Source organism: Zeugodacus cucurbitae, chromosome 5 (genome assembly GCF_028554725.1).
Source record: "Zeugodacus cucurbitae isolate PBARC_wt_2022May chromosome 5, idZeuCucr1.2, whole genome shotgun sequence".
Lineage (NCBI taxonomy): Eukaryota > Metazoa > Arthropoda > Insecta > Diptera > Tephritidae > Zeugodacus > Zeugodacus cucurbitae.
Window position 1 is genome coordinate 5,299,159 of NC_071670.1, and position 18,342 is coordinate 5,317,500.

Below are 18,342 nucleotides of genomic sequence, written 5' to 3' on the forward strand. Positions count from 1 at the left end.
ACGTTACTGTGAATGGGAATCGCTACCGCTCAATGATAACCGAATATTTTTGGCCCGAATTGGATGATATGTACTTGGACAATATGTAGTTCCAACAGGACAGGAATGTGAACATGTTATCTCACGAAATGGTTCAGTCAATTGGCCGCCTTGGTCGTGCGATTTGACCCCGTTAGACTATTTCCTGTGGGGCTACGTTAAGTCTGAGTCTATGCCAACAAGCAAGCGACGGTTGATTTATGCTTGAAAACCGTCGAAAATGGGGTTCAGTGTGTGGACTTCTGCCCGCGTGCCCGTGGAGGCCATGCAAAAGAAATCGATTTCCATACATAATGGCATCGAATGTACTTTCAAAGGAATAAAACATTTCATTGATATCTGTAGTTCTCTTATTGAAAAACCCTTTATAATACAGTATATATTCGCAATTATGACCGTTGCTTAGTCAAGGATTTTGTATAAATTTGCGTAAAATTCAAATCTCAGCTGATTGCTAAAGCAATTTACACTGCATTTTGAAGCATATGCGTCATTATAGTTTTATTAATTGATTTTTAATGAAAAAAAAACTCAAATTTTTTTCGTTATTTACCCAAGTAAAACATCCATATCCGCCTAATTTGCATTACAAACCGTTAAAATGCAAATATTTGCTGGTCGTGCACGATTTACTATTACTCTTTGAATTCGTTAACACTTCGGCAAATGATTTTTACTTATAAATATAAATCGTCTACAACTAAGTAAGGCTGGAATGCGGTTTTATTTGTTTATCGATACTCGTCTCAACTCAGTTGCACATCACTGTCAGCCGCTTCAGCGTGCTCAAGCTCAATGTGCGACTATAAAAATCCAATTTATTAGCGTTTATTTCGTCTGGTGTTAATTACTTATGTAAAGTAACTATAAAAGTTCTCTAATTTGCCTAAGCAAATCAGTGCAGACGCTTAGCTGAGCTACATATTTGCTTTATTTTGGTGGGAGTTATAATAATTTTTCACACAAGGCTTTTAACTGGCCAATGCAAAGAGAAATTTTGGCGAAAAAAGTTTTGTGATATTTTTAGTCACTGCTGACGCATTTAAATATTTCCATATTTTTTATGTAATTTTTTTTCATTCGGCATTTTTTTCTGCTGTATCTATTTTTGGATAATTGCATTATAGATTTTTGACTACTTTACGCATTTTTAGAAAACCAAATATATCAAAGCCTTTACAAGTATGATAGCAATGTCGATGATCATATAGCCCAATCTAACCGGGATATTGTTGTATAAGCTCATAAACTCTGAGTGGTCTCTAATCACTCTATAACTACTAAAACTTCTCCAATCGCTAAGAATATTATTCCTGCTCTCTAGTCCTTCTTTTGTTGAAAAGACACTTGCTTCGGTATACTACAATCACATCGGAAATCGGAAGTGCAGATTCGTCGGTATGTCAAAATTTTTCGAATATACTTTCCAGTTATACATTCGGCTTCATTCCGTTTCCTTAAACTTGACGCTCAAGAGACCCGTTTTCCTTTTTGATCAAAACCTCTTCAAGTTTTCTTTTCACTCTTTCGGAACCCCTCAGTTATTTATCATAACTGTTGATAGAGTCTTTTTTCATTAGTCCCTTCTTAAAATCGAGTTTTAGAGACTCTTTGTTTTTTATGATCTTCTGAAATCGTTATGAATATTATTTCCTGCTCTCAAGAGAGCTATTAGCTTTTTTGAACAAAATTGCTTTCAATTTTCTTTCGAACCCACGTATGTTATTGATCCATCTTCTTAATAAATTCTTTATTCCTTAGTTCTTTCATTCTTTAGAGAATTTTGACCTTTATCTGATAACCAACAATGGCAGCCCATTTGAAGACTACTTTAAGCTCGGTTATCATTTCGTAGATTTTTCGTATAACAATCCTTTTGAATGTTTCTGAAATTGACTCGTTTCTACCAAAAGTATTCTTCAATCAATTTCGACAGCGCTCGAGGTTAAGAAAACCAAACAAGACCATTTCAGTGTCACAGCCTTCCAAAGGCGTCGCAAACCAATGTCTTTGGTGTTTCAAAAGGCTCTTAGAAACACCCAAGATCGTTTGTTAAAAGAGACAAGATCGATCATGTACCTTTATTGATTTTTATGGAACATTTTATATTGTCTTATTATAAATTTGTATTGGTATATAACAACTTATGGCTGGTTCTGAGCTTTACACGGATATTTCATCAAAGGATCGATAGAAACTTTCAAAGGTCGTATTTTTTTACATTATAGATACTTTCTCAACTCATGTGCTTGAATTTACAGACCCTGGAAATAACACGATTTAGAGGCCCTGAATCGGATATGCTTAAATGGCTTAACTGGAAACCAAAAGATTCCAGCACACGCGGAAACAAGAGTCTAGATAGCTAAAAAATGGTTGACAGAGTCAACAGAAAGCTCAATACTCTTTCATAGTTTCTCCGGTGAATCAATAGAATTAAATATAGGAAATATTTGTGTGAACTTGAGCAAATCTATTGAAAGTTCTGTTACATTTGGTGTTATTAGAAACCTATAGACACCAAACTGCACCCACCGACCCACAAACCCAACAATGAGTAGTGTCCAAATACAAACGAAATCGAACACAAAACATTGACATCGAACTTGAAATAATTGCCGTTACCCCCTCCCCACTTAGATTAGGTTAGGTATTGTTGTAGGTTAGTTGTCATCCATACAAACACACGTACTGTTCATAAAACGATATGCAAATTCAAGCTGAATGCCCCCCGACGAACGACCAATGACCAACGAAACTGCAAACACAGCTATTCGAAGTAATGTATCGTCGTAAAAGCGCTTCCGTAAACGAACCGCGAACCGCTCGCACACGAATTAATTTGTATGTTAAACACACCTACGATCGGAATTTTTTTTTTGCTTTTGTCTCGCTTAGTTGATTGAAATTTAGCTGTGCGACAAAAGTAGCCGATGTAAATTAAGGCAAAATATGCCCAATGAACCGCATAAAAGTCGGGGAAAGGCACAACCGATCTATTCGGCGTTGCAATCTCATGTGCTTAGTAGGTTTAGATGGGCGTTTGCGTTGCCAGCTCGGTAGCTGAGCTGCGTGTACCTGCCGTTTGCCGGCTTACAATGATGCCGAGTTCAGCGCGGAAGTATGACTTATTGTTGACGCGTGTGTGTCGTATTCAAAGCAATAAATTGCGGATCTCAAAAGAAATCTCTGCTTCAAATCAAAAAATCTCTACACATTGTCTTCTGCTACCTAACTATGTAATATGCCACTAATGTTTGTCAAATGTTTCGTAAATTCCATTGTAGTTGCCGACGCCATTTCGTGTGTGATGTCACTGATTGATGGTTTTCGGAAGTAACGGTATTTAAAGTGTCATGGCTTTACGGTGAAATAGTGACACTGAAAATTAGCCAAAAAAAAAAAGAAAAAAATGTAGCACATGTTTTGCTGTTATCGATTTTAATTCCGTCTGTTATCGATAATTTCAATAATTATCGATATCGGCTTTGTCTTGATATAGAGACAATGAAAATTGGCAACAAGAACAAAAAAAGAGTAATCGTTTAGCACATATTTTGCTGTTATCGATGTTGATAGCGTGTGTTATGGGTATATTGGCTGTAAGTAGCAGTATTTAAAGAGTCACGGCTCTGGAATGACATAGTGATGGTATTTAGGTGATTAACAGTAAAAATACAAATTGAAGCACGAATTTTGCTGTAATCGATTTTAATATCATATTTTATCGATATATATCCATATTTGCTTTGCGGTGGCAGTGAAAATTAGCAATCAAAACAAAATCAGTAAATAAATTTGGCGTAAGTTTTGCCGTTATCGATATTAATATCAAGTATTATCGATAAATACCGATATAAATTTTGCGATGGCAGTGAAAATTAGCAATCAAAACAAAATAAGCAAAAAAATGTCAACAAAAACTTTTCTGTTATCGATTTTTATATCATGTATTATCGATATTTATCGATAACAACTTTGCGGTTACATAGTAGGAGTGAAAATTACAGAGAAAAACAAAAAATTGATTATTTTGCAGTTATCGATTTTCATAACACATGTTATCGATAACTTCGTTGTGCCTTTAAATGCAGCGCACGCTTTCGGTTTTATTCTTTTCACTTTCGTCGGTGTATTTTTATGCATGATCGCATTTTCCGCATACATAATTTGTACTATTATTTCAAACTGATAGCCAATATCAGTGAATCAGTGAATCAGCGATTTTAGAAAACTTTATTTTAATTAATTAATTTCGTTTCAAATGGCGCAGCTGGTTTTTATGTAATTTTAGTTGTTCATATGTAAATATATATAGACGTACATATGTGTGTATAAGTACTGTAATAAGTATAATATGTATATTTGTATATATAGATGTGTACCTACTATATTTACTGCCTGTTTGACGCTCCTATTTTCCATTTTAAGTACATTTTATTGACATTTACAATGACTTAATGACATTTTATTTATTTAATTTCGTTTAAGTTTTGATGATTTAGTAGTTGTTTCACTGTTCGACATTAAGATTAGGTTTTTGTATCACTTATCAGTTACATTCCGTCAATGCAATCAAAATAAAATGCTTCGCTTGCAATATAAAACGCGAACTACCTATGTACATACAAATGTATTTATGTAAATATGTACTGTAAAGGTACATGTTTACGTATGTTTGTAGGCAAATAAAGCAAAAAAATAAATTTTATTTTTTATGTTTTATGAAGCAAAATTTGAGCTTTTTTGTAGTTGTCTAAAGGCATCGGAAAATTTTATAAGCGATGATATAAGGTATTATATACATGTTAGAAGTGCTCACTTGTCAGTTGCCAGGGGTAATGAGTGATGCTCCAGAGAAAATCGGGTTTTCATCCGTTGAACTATCGCGTAACCACCTCGGCATCTCCAACATATTTTTATGAAATATTTGAACTTTTTGTTTTTCTAGTTATCGTTTAATTTAACTGATTTTGCAGTATGAAGTATTCTTCAAAGCTCTTTATTTTATAGAGGTAACCTTGGAACCGTCAACAAACACAAGAAAGGTTCGACGTCGAAAAGCTGCAATCACAACCGACAGCCGAGCAATTTTCTACTCGACTTGCACTCCTGCTCTCTGAGAGCACTCATCAGTATCTCAATATAAGGGAGCTGTGGAACGGCATCTCAAACTCATTGCATACTGCTGCAGCCGAAACAATTGGTCTCCGTCAACGCCAAAAAACCAGTTGGTACGATGAGAGTTGTCGTTCCGCAGTGGAGAGAAAACAGACTGCCTACCTCACAACGTTGAGAAACACGTTCGGGGTGGGACATATATCGAGAACTGAAGAGAACTAAAAAGAAAGAGGCCGAAATGCGTGAGTATGAAAAGCTTGAAAAGCTGGTCGACATGGGTAATGCTCGAAAATTTTATGAAAAGATCAGGCGATTTACAGAAGGTTTCAAGACCGGAGTATTATCATGCAGAAACCGAGGAGGTAATCTGGTAACGGATGTCCAGAACACACTGGGATTATGGAGGGAACACTTCTCCGACCTGCTCAATGGCAGTGAAAGTACAACACCAGGAGATGGCGAACCCGATTCCCCAATCGATGACGATGGAATAGATATTTCATTGCCCGAACATGAAGAAATTCGAATAGCAATTACCCGCTTGAAGAACAACAAAGCGGTGGGGGCCGATGGACTACCGGCTGAGCTATTCAAATACGGCGGGGAAGAACTGATAATGTGCATGCATTAGCTTCTTTGTAGAATATGGTCGGAAAAAAGCATGCCCGACGATTGAAATCTCAGTGTGCTCTGCCCAATCTATAAAAAGGGAGACCCCACAATATGCGCCAATTACTGTGGTATAAGTCTCCTCAATATCGCATATAAGCGTATGGGTCAGGTGGTGAATGAGGACAAGACGAAATATCTCCTGTCATCAAACAAACAGTCAGCGCTCTCTCGTCTTGGCTCCCGCGTCACTGTTGATTATCATACCTTTGAAGTAGTAGATAGTTTCGTCAAATTGGGAACCAGCGTTAACAACACCAACAATATCAGCCTTGAAATCCAACGCAGAATCACTCTTGCCAACAGGTGTTACTTTGGACTGAGTAGGCAATTGCAAAGTAAAGTCCTCTCTCGACGAACAAAAATCAAACTCTACAAGTCGCTCAATATTCCCGTCCTGATGTATGGCGCCGAAGCGTGGACGATGACAACATCCGATGAGACGACTCTTGGGGTTTTCGAGAAAAAGGTTTGCGTAAGATCTATGGTCCTCTTAACATTGGCAACAGCGAATACCGCAAACGTTGGAACGATGAGCCGTACGATTTATACGACGACATTGACATAGTTCAGCGAATAAAAAACAGCGGCTACGCTGGCTAGGTCATGTTGTACGAATGGATGAAAACCCTCCAGCTCTGAAAGTGTTCGATGCAGTACCCGCTGGAGGAAGCCGCGGAAGAGGACGACCTCCACTCCGGTGGAAAGACCAAGTGCAAAGTGACCTGGCTTCACTTGGTGTTTCCAGTTGGCGCAAAAAAGGAAAAAGGAGGAACGAGTGGCGCGCTCTGGTGGATTCGGCTATAATCGCTTAAAGCGGTTTCTACGCCAAATACAACTTTCGCTTTCGCATTTCATTGTCCGCAAGAGTTCGTTTTGGTTCCACAGCGATTGGTTAACAAAAACATTCTGAGAAAGGAAGATTTCATAGGATTTTCTGATGTCATCAATCTCGGGATCTTCGGATATCTAATAACATATTCCATTGTCTTAAAGTTCCCATTCGGGCAGCTGAGGCCTCTCTTATGTACTTCCAAAGTAAGTGGATGACGAAATCAACTACAGTAGATACATCGTGCAGGTTTGGGGTTTTCCGACCTCGCGTAACCACCTCGGAACGTGTTTCATTGTTCGAAAGTGTGCTGTCAGTTAGCTGTCCCCTTTTGGTTCCACAGCGATTGCATAACAAAATTCATCTTAGAAAGGCAGTTTTACGAATGATTTTCTGAATTTAGGAATCTGGAAATTTTTATGAAACCTAACTCCTAAAGTGCCCTCTCAGACACTGTGCTCTTTATGATATTTTTTGTACCTCGGATATTCATATTCCAGTTAGTTTTCCTCGATAAATTACTCCAAATTCAAAAGATCGAAACTTATCGAACTCGGTATTTGGTTGACATTGCTGAGCTCGAGTTGGATTAAATCTAATGACGGGTATGCGACCTTAAAATTAATATTAGACCTACGGGAGTCAGTTGATTGTTTTAGAATTGTTTTCTGACTACTTTTCTGCGGACAAAGTTCACTGAGAGAACATTTTTGATGGTCAAAAAAGCGCCAAAGTTATTGCAATGCCTTTCTCACATAACAAATTAGTGTCTAGACCATTTTTCACTTGATTTCTACGGACGCCGGACGAATTTATGTGGGTTTCCAATGTCAAATTGTTAATGCAAACAATTCTTAATTATTTTGTGGCAAATTTCTTGTTTAATAAACACGATGAAAGCAATAACATCTTATTTCCTCAAGCCTTCTCAGAGGTCATAACGTTTAGGAAATTTCCCTAATTAAATACGCTGCATAACCTTTGCGTCTTGAGTGTTTTTCTGCTTCCGCTTGTGTATGCAAATTCTGGATTGAAATAGTGCAATTTTCAAATCATTTAAACGCCTACAATTTTCTTAATTTACACACAATTCCTCCTGGCATTTCGTACAAAAAGTGGCTGACGAGAAAATTCATTGTTAATAACCTAAAATTGTCGCTAATTTAAGCAAAACGTTTAACTTATTCAAACAAACAAACACAGCCGGTGAACAAAGAGACAACAACAACAAATCAATGTGGATCGTAGCAAACAGCCGTTTGAATGTCAGTGCTTGTCAAGTGACTGCCAAATGCAATTTGTAGCACAAATAAACCAACCAACTGAGTGCGACAATTCAGCATTCATCCAGACGCCGATTAAGTGCAAGTATATTGCACTACTAAGTCACTAAGCGTTATTATGTTTTTATTATTTTAAATTGTTGTAAATCTCATGCGGTGCATCATATGATGTCTATAACTGTATTTATGAGTGGCTGTTGTGCATTCACGTCTTCTAACAATGCATTTTCGCGCTGCTTTTGTCGAAAGTTGAGTGAAAATACACTCAAGAAGTGGAAAATTATTATTAATCGCTTTTGTGAAGTCAATTCTTTGTTATACAATGTATCTTTAGAAGCATAGTATTGCACAATCAGCACCCTGTTTACAAGAAATTATTTTGTTGTAAGGCAAACATTAATTCAATTAAGCTAATTATTTAATTAGCGGCTAATTGTCATTGCTTAAGTAAGGTTAGATCTGAGCATATTGCAAAAATCGGGCATCTGAGGGTTCAAGATCCGTTACACGAAGTCCCGTTTTCTTCTTAACCGAGTAATTTTCTACTTTGCTTTTTTCGGAGTAATTCGGAATTTGCAAAAATAAAACAAAAATTATAAAAATGTGTTGTAACAGTAGAAAAAAATATTAAATTGCCGGATTGAAACTAAATTGAAAATTGTTATTGTTGTTTTAGAAACTAAATATTTAATCAGTTTTTACTGTTTTCGGAATGAGTCCGAATTTGCATAACGGATACAAAAATTACAAAAAATCCTTTTAACAATGGAAAATATATTTTTTCTATATTCGGAGTAAGTCCGAATGTGCCAGATTTATTCTAAATTTTAAATTTTTGTTGTTATAAGATAAAGTTAATAAAAATAGTTTTTGCTGTTTTCGGAATGAGTCCGATTTTGCATAACGGATACAAAAAATCGTTGTAACAGTGGAAAAATATTTTTTTTTAATTTCGGAGTAAGTCCGAATTCGCCGGATTAATTCTAAATTTAAAATTTTTATTGTTGTTTTAGAAAAAAATTATTTAATCAGTTATTTCAGTTTTCGGAGTGAGTCCAAATTTGCATAACGGTTAAAAAAATTACAAAAAAATTATTGTAACAGTGGAAAATATATTTTTTCTATATTCGGATTGTGACGGACTTTAAAATTTTTATTGTTGTATTAAAAAAGTTAATGAAAACAGTTTTTGCTGTTTTCGAAATGAGTCCGAATTTGCATACTGATGTCGGAAATTGCAGTTTTTGTCTTTGTAACAGTGGAAAAAAGTATCAAGTATTTTTTTTATATATTCGGAATCATTCCGAATTTTTATAATGTATACGGAAATGTACACTTTTGTTGTAATAAAGGAAAAAAGTATTAAAATATTTTTTTTGTTTTCGGAGTGAGTCCGAATTTTCATAATGTTGTCGGAAATTAAGTTTTTTTTTTCATTGCAACAGTAGAAAAATTCAACAAATGATTTTGTATATATTCGGAATGATTCCGAATAGTATAATATCGATTTGTATAATATCCGAAAAATATAAATTTTGTTGCAATAAAAAAAAAGTATTAAAATCAAATTTTCAGTTTTCGGATTTAATTCCGAATGGTCGCAATTGATTTGAAAATTACTGTTTATATTTTTATATCGGTACAAAATCAATATTTTTTGCTTATAACGGGTGATTTTTTTGAGGTTAGGATTTTCATGCATTAGTATTTGACAGATCACGTGGGATTTCAGACATGGTGTCAAAGAGAAAGATGCTCAGTATGCTTTGACATTTCATCATGAATAGACTTACTAACGAGCAACGCTTGCAAATCATTGAATTTTATTACCAAAATCAGTGTTCGGTTCGAAATGTGTTTATCGACAAATTTTGTTCAGCGATGAGGCTCATTTCTGGTTGAATGGCTACGTAAATAAGCAAAATTGCCGCATTTGGGGTGAAGAGCAACCAGAAGCCGTTCAAGAACTGCCCATGCATCCCGAAAAATGCACTGTTTGGTGTGGTTTGTACGCTGGTGGAATCATTGGACCGTATTTTTTCAAAGATGCTGTTGGACGCAACGTTACGGTGAATGGCGATCGCTATCGTTCGATGCTAACAAACTTTTTGTTGCCAAAAATGGAAGAACTGAACTTGGTTGACATGTGGTTTCAACAAGATGGCGCTACATGCCACACAGCTCGCGATTCTATGGCCATTTTGAGGGAAAACTTCGGAGAACAATTCATCTCAAGAAATGGACCCGTAAGTTGGCCACCAAGATCATGCGATTTAACGCCTTTAGACTATTTTTTGTGGGGCTACGTCAAGTCTAAAGTCTACAGAAATAAGCCAGCAACTATTCCAGCTTTGGAAGACAACATTTCCGAAGAAATTCGGGCTATTCCGGCCGAAATGCTCGAAAAAGTTGCCCAAAATTGGACTTTCCGAATGGACCACCTAAGACGCAGCCGCGGTCAACATTTAAAAGAAATTATCTTCAAAAAGTAAATGTCATGAACCAATCTAACGTTTCAAATAAAGAACCGATGAGATTTTGCAAATTTTATGCGTTTTTTTTTTTAAAAAGTTATCAAGCTCTTAAAAAATCACCCTTTATATCATGGCCTATGCTGCGGTATAGCCATCTACATATATAAACCATCTTTTGTCTTTAAACATTTTTTAATTCTCTTTATAATTTTTTATTCCAGAATACCTCGTTAGCGAATTGTCCGGCAAGAATGAGACCACTGTCACCGAGATACTTGAAAATATTTCCGACTATTGCGGCAAAAAGGTGACCAACTATACATCGGATGAATTTGAGCCACCATATACCTGGACATTTTATCATTCGTTCTTCTTCGCCTTCACTGTATGCTCAACCGTCGGTTATGGCAATATATATCCCACCACGCTGGCGGGACGGCTGATTATGATATTTTACTCGATCATCGGCATACCGGTTAATGGTATACTTTTTGCCGGTCTGGGTGACTACTTTGGCAAAACGGTACATTTAATTGAAATACTTTTTGATATATTTTTATATTAAATATATTTATTTTTTACCTACAGTTCGAGTTAATTTATCGGCGCTATAAAAAGTTCAAGCTGACACGCGACAAACATTATGTGCCACCACAATTGGGGCTACTCACCGCCATACTGATCGCCTTAATACCGGGTATCGGTATTTTTATACTGTTACCGGCGCTTGTGTTTACCTATTTCGAGAAGTGGTCTTACTCCATTTCGATTTATTTCGCTTATGTGACCACAACCACTATTGGTTTTGGTGATTTTGTGCCCACTTTTGGCCCAGATCAGGTGCGCATAATAGTTGATTTTTTAAGAAAATATAATTTTAATTATTTTTATGAATTTTTATCTGGTTTCAGCCACGCGAATTCGGCGCTTGGTTTGTAGTTTATGAGGTATTCGTCATATTCTGGTTCATATTCGCTTTAGGCTACTTGGTGATGATTATGGGCTTCATAACACGGTAATTATTTAATATTTTTTTATATTTTAGTGTTTTGAAATTCAAAATTTTTAATGTGGGTATATAGATATTTTTGTTGCTATCAATGTGTCTGGGTTCATTTGTATTGTCTACCTAATGGATTTGCAAAAAAAAAATTTAAAAATCATTTATTTTAATATTTTACTAACAATTTCGTTATATAGTTATGCATATATTTTTTAAAATACTTTCCTGGAACTAAAAAACCTTGTAAATTAAGCCTACAGTCTGCTATAGTATGAAGATCCGTTGATTGTGAACTATCACGCTTATTAATTTAAATAATAAGTGCTCAATCATTTAGTTTACCTAAATTAGTTGCATTTAATTTTATCAAGCTGATAATCGCATAATAAATATGGTGATAGTCTATTATTAGTTTGTTATTATTATAAAAGGTGGCAGATCAATTATTGATTGTGATAAATATAAAGGTGGATATTTAATATAAATATACTACACATATACCTATACTTACTAATATAGTTTGACCTCTAAGCATGCCTCTAGTCAGCTATTTTGGCTTCACTTATATTGTAGAGTTATTATTATTTCCTATATAGTCCTTAAGCCATTCATTCTCATATCACACTTCACATAATATCACTAAACATCACGTGATGTCACACCGTTTGCTGCCAGCTATCAAGGTTTCTCTTAAAGGCGCTACACTTATATGATTTCACGTCACGTATGACGCCATTTGGCACTGCTTATAGCCAGCTATCACAGTTTTTTATATAGGAATTGAACCGAAATCTGCTGGTAAACCAATCTCTACATATGAAATCACGTCGCATCAAATATCCCCGCTTGGTGCCGTCTACAGCCAGCTACCACTTTCACATTTCTTATATAGGCGGAGTTCGACGACAGTTGTCTGAACAAACATTACCAATCATATGATATCACGTTGCATCTTATGATGCCATATCATCTGACTACATATCGGACTGCATGCAGTCACTACCGTGTTACTTATATAGCGCCAGTGTTGAAGGCCGCTGTCATAAAAATTGCTACCGATCATATGATATCACTTCACAACACGTAATGTCACATCATGCGACTTCAGCTAGGACTGTCTGCAGCCAACTATCACGTTCTTTATATAGGCCTAGTGCTGAAGGTTGCTGTCATAACATTCACTAACAATGATATGATATAACATCATATCACATGATGTCACATCATGGTACACACACTATTTGGTACTGCCTGTAGCCGGCTACCATCGTTTCTTATATAGGCAGAGTCCAGAGGCAGTTGTTATAGCAAAAATTACCGATCATATGATATCACGTAGCATCGCATGATGTAACATCATTTGACGTGATTTGGCACTACCAGCAGCCAGCTACCACAGCACTTATATAGGCCCAGGGCTGGAGGCTGCTGACATAGCAATTACTACCGTTCATATGATATCATATCATCTCATAAGATGTCGCATCATGTGAAGCATTTGGCACTGCCTGCAGCCAGCTACCGCTTCTTATATAGGCCAAGAGCTGGAGGCTGTTGATATAACAATATGTGATATCAATCACATCATAGCACATCACGTGATGTCACATCATGTGATGATTATGGCACTGCCTACAGCTAGCACCCACTTTCCTTATATAGTCCCTGGGCTGGAGACTGCAACTGAAGCAGTCACAACACATCATATGATATCATGTCACATCAGTTGATGCTACATCATATGGCGCCATTTGACACTGCCGACAGCCAAGTACCACGTTTCTTATATAGGCCCAGCTATGGAGGCTGCTGCTGACAGTCACAACACATCATATGATATCTCGTCGCAATACATGACGCTTTTTGGCAGTGCCGGCAGCCAGCTACCATAGTTTCTTTTATACTTCCAGGGCAGAAGGCTGCTGTATAAACCACCCCAACACATCATAAGATATCATGTCACATCCATTATGGTGATGCCATATTTTTGTATTAATTCAAATTTTTTAGTATCTTTTGTGGTGTTTTTAATTTAAATATATTTTTTTATTATTTTATATTTTTTTTTATATATAACACGCAAATAATTCACCGTTAATACTTCAAATATTTTATTCCTCTATTTTATAACAACTAATTTCACATATAACAGCTTTAATTGTTTTTTATAATTTTTTTTTTTTTATTTTTTATATAATCTTTGATCAATTTTGATTTGCACCCAACATTTATTTCCCCAATTGTTTACAGTGGTTTACAAAGTAAGAAACTAAGACGTTTAGAACAACAACTATCTACAAATATAAAAACAACACAAAATCGCATATGGACTGGTGTTACGAAAGATGTTGGACATTTACGAAGGATTTTGAATGAGCTGTATATACTGAGAGTGAAGGTAAAGAAATTTATATGAAATCAAAAGCCAGAACTTGTTTTAAGATATAAAGTATTATATTATTTTTATAAAGTTGTAAACAAATGATTTTTTTATATTATTTTCGGTGTAATTCCGAATTTGTTTTTACTATTCAAATAGTATTCGGAGTGAGTCCAAATAGCATAATGGATCCGAAATTTAAAAAATTTGTTTTTGCAATAGATAAAAAGTATTCAAAATTTGTTTAAGTTTTCGGTGTAATTCCGAATTTGTTTTTATTGTTGTAACAATATTCGGAGTGAGTCCAAATTGTACAATTGACTTAAAAATTAAGTTTTTGATGTTGTAAAAGAAGAAATAGCATTGAAAGAGTTTTTTATATTTTCGGAGTAATTCCGAATTTCCATAACGGTTTGAAAATTGCAGTTTGAAAGGCCAGTTTCGTTATTTTTCGTTACTATTGGTTGTTTACATAATCAGATTTTCTCATTTTTAAATTATAATAAAAAAATTATTTATCGATAATTTTTCGATTATTGTAAATAAGAAAATAATAACTATATAAAGTAGTAGGAAATATTTTTTAAATGGCATAATAATTGAAAATTAAATAAAATTGTATTTTTTCAATAACAAAGCTGCCAGATGTTTTGAATAATGATAAGTGTGGTAAGATTATCGAAATACAATTGGTTACCTAAGTGTATTTAGTTAATGTTAATGTTTAGTAGATATATATTTTATTTCTTGATTATTTTATTCTAATAATTTTTTTAGTATCTTTTTATTATACTATCTTCTTGGGTTATTTGCACATAAAATTTAATTTAATGTTTGAAAGTAGAAAATATTTAAAAGTGAATTGTCATCATTTTAACAAATAACACATTATTAATAACGGGTTTTAAAAATTTTAACCTTAAAATAATGGAACAACTTTTACAATTTTTGTTGATTTCTGCAACTTCTAAAAAGTGTTGTTTTTGTGTGACACAATTACTAAGCGGGTTAAACATAGTTGACAGCAAACGAAAGTAATTTAAGACACGTTTTATTCTTTTTCAATTCTTTATAGTTGTTTTTCTAAAGTAATCCATAATATTGGACGCAAGAAATTTGCTGTAAGTATGGTTGTGAAAGTTTAACAAAATAGCATTTAAAGAAAGGATTAAAAATTTTTTTTTTTGCAATTGAAAAAAAAAAATTAAATTAAAAAAATACAATTATTTGCTGATTTTTAATGTGCAGATAACGCAAAAATTATAGAAAAATATAGTTTTTTAATTAGTTTTATATGTTTTATTTTATTTTTAATTTTTATACATTACTCATAAATTTTATTATTTATTTTCTTCTCACAAACCAGCCTGTCTACACCGAACCAGATCCAACACTACAGCTGTACCGTTCGAATTCCGCACCCGAGCTCACCATGTATCGCGAGGATGCGCCACCGGAATTCCCACGCAAGCGCGCCTTCTCCGAAACTTATGACGTCATTGAAGCGCGCGGCGTACTCGCACCCGCGCACGCTTCATCCGATACGGCACTCGACAAACTGGATAAACAGAAATCCTTCCAGGACGCAGATGCTTTTCTGCAGACTACCGAACTGCTGGCGAAAGTGGTTGGTGCGTTGGGTGCGGTACGTGTGCCACCGCCAGAGGAGGATGATGTCAGCATGTATGGCGGTTATCATGGTCTATCTGATTCACAAATATTGGCCAGTGAGTGGTCGTATCCGAGCATTAATGAGCTGCCTAAACCGCGTGGACGCGCCAATTCCGATTACAACTTTGAGCCGCCATGGCGTCAACGTCGTCCAACTGCGTTGCCGACGGAATGGACCTGGAGCGGTGATAATGAGCGAATACAAGAGGCAATCAATAGTCGTTACAAGGAGGGTGATAGTCGTGATCTATATCGTTCCAGTTTTGGTTTACCGCCACGCGAATATGTTGTGAATATGGAGGAGGATGAGCCACCCAAACCGCGTGTGAAGAAGTTCTCAATGCCTGATGGTTTGCGTAAATTGTTCCCACAAAAGAAGCGGCCTTCGCAAGAGCGCATAACTGCCGCTGAGGCAGGCACGGATATTTCCATGCCAAATGGCACACGTCGCTTCTCGATTATGAGCGTGCCAGAGTCGGCGCGCCGCACACCACCGCTCGACTATTACAGCACAGTGGCAGCTGATGCGAATGCGCCTTATTATGGCAATGGCAAGCCGTCAGTTTTACCAGGAGCGCCGCCCAGCAGTTATCCTTCGGATGGCAGTTTGACGTCGAAACAGCCAACGGGTGCGCTCAATGGTTTGACAGCTGGTGCACGTCGTGGCAGTAATGCCGCGCCAGTTGGTGGGCCACGCAAACGACGTGAATCCATATTCACACAGAAACCAACTGCAGGCGCCAGACGCGGCAGTCTGTTTCCTACATCCAACGCGGCGGGGCTTACACAACGACGTGGCAGTCTTTTTACGACCGCTGTGCAGCCAAATACCGGCGCGCCATCGCGTCGCGGCAGTCTTTTCCCCACTAGTGGTGGTCGTGGTGCGGCTGATCGTCGTCCTAGTCTCTTCTCGGTTGCCTCAGAGGAGGAACGTGAGGTGTTGGAGAATACAACAATTGCTGACTTGATACGCGCCTTAGAGGTGATGCATACGCAAACCGTAATGGAGGAAACCGCCGACAGCCCACCGGTAATAACACACAGTGATATGGGTGGCATTTTCGGTGGCAATAATAAGCAACGTAAAATGGGTAATGCCGGCATGGATTTACCAGATGTGCCACCATTATTCTCACTCTTCAGCAATGATAAGCAGCGCGCTATGAACACCGCGGCAGCAAATCGTTTATATGCACGTCGCTCCACAGTAGTTGGCGCGCTGCCCACTTCGTTTAATGCGCCCACCGGCTCAACAACAGCGTTAGCGGCGCCAACCATGTTGGCTTCAGGTCCAACTAGCATGCTGACACGTCGACGCAAGTCATCAGCGGTGCAACAAATACCCGAACCGCCACCAAGCTACAGTGAGCGCGATACGAATGCGTCCGCAACAAATAACAACACTGCCGCGCCGAGTAATAAATTCAAACGACGTTTCAGCGTGCGCCCTACAGCGCTACAAATACCGCCCGGTAAGGCTCCACCACCAGGTGTGAATAGCGCGCTACCGCCGCAAAATGCGCCAACCCCAGCGGCGCCAACGTTACCGGCCGCAGCTACGCAAACCGTCTTCCAGCGGCGCCTATCGTTGCGTCCATCGCCCTTAGCACGCGAGCTCAACATATCCACATCGACCTCATCGACGAGTTCCGGTGATCCCAGTCCGACCAGCCCGACGGGCAGCGGTGGCACAGTAACGAGCACCACACGCCTGCTACCGGCCAGCACTGCTGCTACGCCAACCGTTGGCGCGGCCACGCGTCCGCCTACAACGGGCAGCACACATTCGCCACTTTCGCGTATTGTGCAGATCGCGCAGGCGCAAAGAAAGAGCAGCATGCAGGAGGGATTCCCGCTGGAGCGCACACAAAAACCGGATGATGTGTAGGACAATAGTGAGAGTTGTAGTTTATTTAATTAATTCCAAAGTGCCTAAATGTAGTTTAATAATAGTTATGTTAATAACCACTGCTAGGTTGTGTGCTGACAGCTGTACTGTCAAAAGTATAAGCTTGATAACGGTATGCCATAAGTTTGCCACAGTTTTTTTTATTTAAATAACTGACACTATAGTATTATTTGTTACAAACGTAAATTATGCATAAAGACAATGTCATTTTAAAGCATTCCTTCTGCACTATAAAAGCGGTAATATATTTATATTAACAATTATAATTATTGATAAAGATATAATATTAAAAAGTATTTTAAAAACTTTAACACAACAACCGCTTAAGTGTCCAATCCCCAAAATTGCCAAAAACAAATTATTGTGATAAGTTTAGTATTAGCCGCAGAAGTAGCTATTAGTTAATAAAAACAAATATTGACAATTTATTAATTACACACACGCACAAATTAATCACGAACAGTTGTTACATAAAAATCATATTATTTATTGTTTATTAATTTATTTAGAATGGTGCCTACACACTTATGCTATAAACACATCAAATGTGAACGAGAATGTTGTACACTTTATTGTGCTTTGCTGCAATAAGTAGGATTTTTAGGAAATATATTAAAATTATTGATTGTGTGTATGTAGAGCGCATATGAACAAAAATGCTTACCAAATAAAGATGCTATGAAACGATAAAAACGGTTTTTGTTGTATTTTTCATTAATAAAGATGAATTATGCATTAAATAATATAGATATCGTACTCTTTATATAAACAATATTTATTTACTTTTAATATTTATTAATATAATTTATTTCTTTCAAAAAAGAGTTGCCAAAACTGTCTTAATAGATATTTGAAATGTTATTTTAACGGATAACTGAATTTTCACGCATTTTGTTCACTTGGCAGCACTTGTACTAAAATCCACTAAATATTTGCTGTCAAAAAATCACTTATTTCTATT

At 36.7% G+C, this 18,342-nt stretch overlaps 2 protein-coding genes across 5 annotated transcripts in view; both read left to right on the forward strand.

Moving 5' to 3' along the window:
* Positions 1-17,533, forward strand: part of Ork1_0 (open rectifier potassium channel protein 1) — a 45,066-nt gene extending 27,533 nt beyond the window's left edge. For 3 of the 4 annotated variants that reach the window (XM_054232454.1, XM_011178435.3, XM_029038073.2), the window contains 5 exons: positions 10,640-10,941; positions 11,007-11,258; positions 11,330-11,433; positions 13,672-13,819; positions 15,168-17,533. In XM_054232454.1, coding sequence (XP_054088429.1) covers positions 10,864-10,941; positions 11,007-11,258; positions 11,330-11,433; positions 13,672-13,819; positions 15,168-17,360 — 2,775 coding nt within the window. In that variant the 5' untranslated portion in view covers positions 10,640-10,863 and the 3' untranslated portion in view covers positions 17,361-17,533. Of the gene's footprint in view, positions 1-5,052; positions 6,868-10,639; positions 10,942-11,006; positions 11,259-11,329; positions 11,434-13,671; positions 13,820-15,167 lie in introns of all 4 variants that reach the window. The other variant, XM_054232453.1, reaches the window with a different exon arrangement.
* A 672-nt stretch (positions 17,534-18,205) lies between these two features.
* The window catches only part of LOC105208534 (leucine-zipper-like transcriptional regulator 1 homolog), a 5,267-nt gene continuing 5,130 nt past the window's right edge, over positions 18,206-18,342 (forward strand). The window contains exon 1 of the mRNA XM_011178433.3: positions 18,206-18,342. This exon is cut by the window's right edge and continues 1,128 nt beyond it. The gene's annotated coding sequence lies outside the window, so the exon portion shown is untranslated.